Source organism: Paramormyrops kingsleyae, chromosome 18 (assembly GCF_048594095.1).
Source record: "Paramormyrops kingsleyae isolate MSU_618 chromosome 18, PKINGS_0.4, whole genome shotgun sequence".
Taxonomy (NCBI): Eukaryota; Metazoa; Chordata; class Actinopteri; order Osteoglossiformes; family Mormyridae; genus Paramormyrops; species Paramormyrops kingsleyae.
In genome coordinates, this window is record NC_132814.1 from 22,480,738 (window position 1) to 22,488,211 (window position 7,474).

Below are 7,474 nucleotides of genomic sequence, written 5' to 3' on the forward strand. Positions count from 1 at the left end.
ATGACCACCATGTACCCATCCTCTGATGGCTACTTCCAGCAGGATAATGCACCATGTCACAAAGCTCGAATCATTTCAAATTGGTTTCTTGAACATGACAATGAGTTCACTGTACTAAAATGGCCCCACAGTCACCAGATCTCAACCCAATAGAGCATCTTTGGGATGTGGTGGAACGGGAGCTTCGTGCCCTGGATGTGCATCCCACAAATCTCCATCAACTGCAAGATGCTATCCTATCAATCTGGGCCAACATTTCTAAAGAATGCTTTCAGCACCTTGTTCAATCAATGCCACGTAGAATTAAGGCAGTTCTGAAGGCGAAAGGGGGTCAAACATCGTATTAGTATGGTGTTCCTAATAATCCTTTAGGTGAGTGTATACCTAAGTGAATATTACAAAACGCATGTTTATGTGAAACTGCACCACTTTTTGAGCAGGCAACATTAATCCTCCCCAAATGCCCCATAACACAGAATGTAAAAATTGAAAACAACTAAGTAAATGTGCTTTTATATGGAGTGATTTTCCACTGATCTCAATTTTTTTCATGGTGCACAAGAAATTACCACTCGTCTCACATACCACCTGGGGCCACTCTGAGTACCGCTGGTGGTGCGTGCACCGTAGTTTGAGGGCCACTTAAATAGAGAATGCTATGATCTTAACTCCACCAACCAAGCCAGAACCAGATAGGCACCTAATGGACATGAGAGGAAATTTTTACATGAAAGCATGTATGTTTAAAGATGTGTAGAATGATTGAAGGTACTCTTGCTGATAAGCTTGATAGCAATACAGACAAGTGTAGGACTGATTGGCAGAGCTAATGTGAAAGACAATAACACTATTATTACTCTTAATCCTGTTATGGGCTATTAGTAAAGTAAACCACAGTTTGCTACTGTACATTTTCTCCAAAACTGAGATGACTATAGCATTTAATAATAAGCAAAACTGCATAAGAGAAAAACAGACTTGAACTAACATCTGACACTTGTGTGCATCACTGTTGACCTCAAAGCAGATGTTTTTTTTCCACCATTTCCTCTCTGCAGCTACTTCAGCTGAGGTCTCTCATTAAGCTGCTGGTATGAGAGCAAGATGAGGCTGTGTGAGACGTTTCCATGGACCTGTAAGTAAGATGTTAATCCTTCATTAATGTGCAGCTGTAATATGTGGCTGATGGGTATAAATAAAAGGAAATATATGAAATGTAAGAACCTTTATGAAAAGTACAGTGGTCTGTTATGTCTTGCTTATACTTCATGTTGTTATCTGGTATATAAATTATTTTGTTTTGTTATTTTAAATGAAGTAAATTTCAAGCCCAGAAGGTTTTAATAAACAGTTATTACCTCCCAAAAATGACACAGCATTATGCAGATAAAGAGAAAGTAAATGACTGTGAATTCACTTTCTCTGTACTTTTCCATCTTAGATTTCACAGCTTTGGTTTACCTTAGCCGATCGGCAGGTAAGACTGTGGCTTCAAAAATAAAAAACACATTTATTGTTCTCCCATGTCGTTGTCAGCAGAGTCATTGTTAGGCTGGTGCAACCAGTACAGCCACCCGTTAGATGACAGGCAAAATATGATAAGATATTTAATAGTTTAATTTATTACGTTGATTGTATGTCACCACATTTCATCTGAGTATATAATTTTTGCTGGCTGACTAGATGGATGGATGGATAAATGATAGTAATTACAATTAAAAAAAATTATACATATATGTGTTACATGATGTTTTTCACGTTGGTTCCTGCCCCAGAGTCCTGGCCTCAGGCTTGGCTGACAGCAGATCCTCCAGGGTCAGACGTGCTCCTAGGAGAGAAAGTTACTCTCACCTGTCGGTTCTCTGGGTCTGAGGGATGGAAATATATCTGGACCAAAGAGACAAATGGAGCCATCTCTCAGCTTCTGGGCAGCAGTGGGCAAGATGGTGAAACGTACATCCTGCAACCTGTGATGAAGACTGACCAAGGACATTATCAGTGTAGCGGACAGAGAGGAAGTGAAGTTTCTTACAGCAACTATCACAGCCTGCGAGTGCATGGTAAGTTATTAAAGGAGAAACAGTCACATTGTACAAAGTGCATAATAACATAGAAAAAAACCATAAATGTCTAAAATGATATTTTCTTTTTGTTTACTGTGCATTTTTTAGATGTAGCACAGGCTGTGATACGTCAGAATCCTCCAGCACCTGTGTGGTTCAGTGGAGAAACTGGGACCCTTGAATGTGATATAAGAGGAGGATCTGGATGGAGATATTCATGGGCCAAAAGAACCACACAAACAGGACTGCAGCATCTGACTCCCCAAAGTACAGAAGCACAGAAGAACTACATTGTCCAGTCTGCTAAAGTATCTGACAGTGGAGAATATATATGTCAGGCAGAGAGAGGAAGTGACCCAGTAATTCAGTCTCAACCTGGATCTCTACATCTCAATGTATCTGGTGAGTAAAAAGCAAATAATAATTATAATGTCTCAGATCCCATTTCCTTTGTGTTTCCTGCAAATTCACCTAATAAATGTACTAATGCTTATTACAAGGAGAGAAACCAGAAGCTGTCACAACCTGCACATCCCATGAGGGAGAGACCTACACAGGAGAGAGGATCAGTCTGAGCTGTAGGGTCAGGGGAGCCTCTTCTGGCTGGAAGTATCTCTGGTACAAAGACAGACAGGGAACAGAACTGTCCAACCCTGACAACAGCAGCACTGATGGGTCCAGTTACACCATCATCTCTGCTGCTCTGTCCCACAGTGGACAGTACTGGTGTCGGGCTCAGAGAGGGAGCTTTTACTCTCAGTACAGTGACCCTCTGCAGGTGCACATTCATGGTAAGTTACTGAAAGAGAAACACTCATACATTGCAAGCTGCTATATACCATCGTGTTTTACCATCTGACTGCTGTCTGTCTATCTTCAGATCTGCCCCAAGCCCTGCTGACCCTGCAGTCTGGATGGACAGACTTGTTTCCCACTGAAAGAGTAACTTTGAGGTGTGAACTTCAGGGTGACTCTACACAGTGGGAGTATAAATGGTACAGAGATGGACAGGAGCTTCCTGCAGATGAGAGTGACTCCAGCAGAGCAGAGAGAAACATTTACATGATCCACTCTGATGGTCCATCCCATTCTGGGAAATACCAATGTTCTGGAAGATCTACAAGGGGATCAGTCAGCTCCCCAATTAGTGACCCTGTTACACTGACTCTGCATTGTATGTATTATTTTATATTTAAATATTTCTCTGTATAACACATTTTATATAATTTGCTTTGAATAAGACTAAAAACATAATCATATATGATGTATTGAATTTCCCCAAATTATTCCCACAGGGGAAATCCCAAAGCCGGAACTATCCTTCGATTCCTCACATGGAGAGACCTACACAGGAGAGAGGATCAGTCTGATCTGTAGGGTCAGGGGAGCCTCTTCTGGCTGGAAGTATCTCTGGTACAAAGACAGACAGGGAACAGAACTGTCCAACCCTGACAACAGCAGGACGGATGGGTCCAGTTACACCATCATCTCTGCTGCTCTGTCCCACAGTGGACAGTACTGGTGTCGGGCTCAGAGAGGGAGCTTTTACTCTCAGTATAGTGACCCTCTGCAGGTGGACATTCATGGTAAGTTACTGAAAGAGGCAAACTCATATAAAGTGATATATAACCATGTAATTTATTCTGCTTGGAAATTGTTTTATATAGTGCCTTTCTTTGCATGATTTACCCAAAGTGCTTAACTCAGAATCCAATAACAACTGTACCTACACTGGTTTGGGGTAACAAACTGTGAATGAATAGTGAGCGAGAACTAGCAGACAAAGGAGGAGAGGAAACAGAACTCCATAGTATGATAGGAGACAAAACCTCTGTGTGCCCAAGGTCCAATGGCTGCCCAACACCCTGGTTATTCTAACAATAAACAGACCAGAAAGGAGGGTTTGTGTGTTTTTATATTTTACCATCTGACTGCTGTTTGTCTATCTTCACAGATCTGCCCCAAGCCCTGCTGACCCTGCAGTCTGAATGGACAGACTTGTTTCGCACTGAAAGAGTAACTCTGAGGTGTGAACTTCAGGGTGACTCTACACAGTGGGAGTATAAATGGTACAGAGATGGACAGGAGCTTCCTGCAGATGAGAGTGACTCCAGCAGAGCAGAGAGAAACATTTACATGATCCACTCTGCTGGTCCATCCCATCCTGGGAAATACCAATGTTCTGGAAGATCTACAAGGGGAACAGTCAGCTCCCCAATTAGTGATCCTGTTACACTGACTGTACATTGTATGTATTATTTTATATTTGAATATTTCTCCGTATAACATATTTTATATAATTTGCTTTGAATAAGACTAAAAACATAATCGTATATGATGTGTTGAATTTCCCCACATTATTCCCTAAGATGAAATCCCAAAGCCGGAACTATCCTTCGACTCCTCACATGGAGAGACCTACACAGGAGAGAGGATCAGTCTGAGCTGTAGGGTCAGGGGAGCCTCTTCTGGCTGGAAGTATCTCTGGTACAAAGACAGACAGGGAACAGAACTGTCCAACCCTGACAACAGCAGGACGGATGGGTCCAGTTACACCATCATCTCTGCTGCTCTGTCCCACAGTGGACAGTACTGGTGTCGGGCTCAGAGAGGGAGCTTTTACTCTCAGTACAGTGACCCTCTGCAGGTGGACATTCATGGTAAGCTTTAAAAGAGAAAAAGAAACTTTTCAGCGATGCCATAATAATTTCTGATTAAGCTACTTTGTTTAAGGGGTCAGTGATGCTTCCTGAAATATCTGGAGCTTAATGTGTTTTGCACCTTTTCTGTTTCCTCTCTCTATCATTTTTCTCCTTAATATCAGTCATTCTGTATAATTTGTTTTTCTTAAAAGTGAAACATTTCTACTATATCATGTTAACTTATTAACAGTTCTGTGATGGGTTTGTGCCCCATCCTCGGTTATTCCCTGCTTTGCGTCTGTTGCATCTGGGATAGGCTCTGCACCACTGAGACCCTGCATAGGCCCAGTGTGTACTGTATGAAAAATGGATGGATGCATGCATGGATATTGAACGCTGATATTTATGTTTTAAGTTTATCCTCAGGCTGTTCTGGCTGTGGATACAGGATTTCTGCAGATCTTGACCAAAGACAGTCTGACACTGAGGTGTGAAGTTGAGGGAAGCTCTGTTGGATGGAGCTACACGTGGTACGCAGATGGATCTCAGCTTCCTGAAGACCAGGATGGACAGACCTTCACTGTGAGATCTGGGAATGGCTCCTATCACAGGGAATACAGATGTAGAGGGAACAGAACTGAAGAACCATTTTACTCCACAATCAGCAACGGTTTGGTGCCCAATATCATTAGTAAGTATTATTGTTTTATTAATGTATTTGTCATGTTACCTTCAGTGCTCTGGCCTCATACCTCCAGGGCTGTGGGTGTGATTGTATCTCTGCATTTTACTTCACTGAGCAGAAGCTTTTGTTCAAAGTGACATATTTGAGGCTAATAGTCTTTCTGATATATGCAAGCGATTTTCCTCTTAGCATCAATAACATTTATCTCACGTAGAGGGAACAGAACTGCCACACCCTGGGTTGTCAGCTCTCACGCATCTGAACTGACACTCATCCTTTCAGATTCTGATGTTTATGCAAGAAATCTCACTGCAAATCTATATTCCTGTATGAAACTAAAATTAACTGCATCTAAAGCATTGGGGTAATTTGCAAACCCTACTGACTAATTACAATGTAATAAAACTGTTACATACATGTAAATGTGTGTGCAGATTTATCTCAAATTGAAAATCTCATGCCAGCCAGCTGACCAAAGCTGGCAACCCTGCAAACCAGTTTACTCCACCCTCACTACAGGAATTACACCAGCATATCTGCGTAATTTTGCAATTAAAATTTTAAAAGCACTGACCTATTTTACTTGTCAGATCATTCTGAGCTGCAACGTTACCTCTGTGTGATCAGCTGTGGTTTGTTACAGACCTCATGTGTGATTTTTGTCTCTCCCTCAGTTTCACAGGCTATAGAGAATGTGTCTCGGATTGGTGTCGGATCGGCTGTTATGATTCTCCTCTCCATTATTCTGATGCTAGAATTCTGTGGAAGACCAAGGTGTGGTACAGCCCCAAGGCACATGGCCGATTGTACATGACAAACCAAGAGATCACTAAATACTGCACAGATATCTAGTGACTAATCAGCCACCAGCACTGAGATAAGTGACAGATTTCAGTAGTTTAAAAAGACACGTTCAGATTAAACCTTTTAAACTCATAAGGAAAATGATCTATTGTTACTGTCATGACCTGCACATACGATCCTTCCGTGTGCCATGCCCCCCTCGTTACCTCGTGCAGCTGTGACACCCCGATTGTTACCAGCTGTTTCGTGTTATTCCTGACTAGTCCTGTGTATTTCAGTCCGCGTTCGAGTGCGTTTCCCTAGGTCTGTCATTGCAGTCTATTCACATCTGATTGTGTCGTGCTGTCTGTTCCATGTCACTGCTCCAGTTCCCCATTAAATCCCGTGTTACTCAATCCTTTGTATTCCTCTCCTGCTTCCCCGCTCCGTGCACCGCGATTGGTCACGGACCCTGGTCAGCATCACGCGGGGAGCTTGGGGTCTATTCCAGGGTGGGATTCCCATCCATCACTGCACACTGACACCCAAGTTCACAGAATAAGGGCAGTTTGGAGATACCGACTAGCCTAAATACATGACTTTGGACTGTGGGAGGAAGCTGGAGTACCTGTAGGAAACCCACTCTATACGGGGAAAACATACACCCCCTACCCACAGAGTGGAGACTGAGTTTAAGCCCCCCCCCCCCCCCCCCCCCAATAAATAGCTTAAGTGGTACTGCTGTCCACTGGCTTCCATATCAGAATGAGAGCCAGTGAGACCAAACCTTATAGCGGCGGCTTCACCAAGAAAATTACTGAAATAGAATAAGAGGTATAATAATAATAATACATTTTATTTAAAAGGCGTCTTTCTAGCACCTTAAGACACCGTAAAATAAAGCATAAAGCCATAAAATAAAGAGAATATAGAATAAGGTTTAATGTAATTTGCTGCTGCAGCTTACCATCACAAATTCCTTTCCTTGTTTGCTAATGTGCCTTTTTTTCATTGGAAAAATGAAATATAGTAGTAGTATAGTAGTAGTATAGTAGTCCGACTTCATGTTTATTTTACTGTGCACCCAGTTCTCATTGTACACCAAGATGTCTTAATGAAGTAAGATCTCAATGCCAGGATTTTTCATTGGCTTGGCTTGAAAGTATAAAAAATGTAATGGAAAAAATAGTGAGACTAACGAGTAAATACAACAATAAAACTATGGGCCCAGGAGTAATTTGTATTTTTATTACATTTAAATACAAGTTAAACGTAATAAAATGAGTTTGCAAAATCATAGC

General features: G+C 41.8%; 1 protein-coding gene across 1 annotated transcript; it reads left to right on the forward strand.

The window, feature by feature from the left end:
- The first annotated feature begins 1,039 nt into the window (after positions 1-1,039).
- Positions 1,040-6,589, forward strand: LOC111855322 (Fc receptor-like protein 5). Its single transcript, XM_072702402.1, has 11 exons — positions 1,040-1,135; positions 1,442-1,477; positions 1,776-2,060; positions 2,172-2,465; positions 2,564-2,854; positions 2,944-3,237; positions 3,359-3,649; positions 4,018-4,311; positions 4,433-4,723; positions 5,121-5,396; positions 6,065-6,589. Exons 1-11 carry the CDS (start codon positions 1,105-1,107, stop codon positions 6,202-6,204), a joined length of 2,523 nt encoding a protein of 840 aa, XP_072558503.1. The 5' UTR covers positions 1,040-1,104; the 3' UTR covers positions 6,205-6,589.
- The last annotated feature ends 885 nt before the right edge of the window (positions 6,590-7,474 follow it).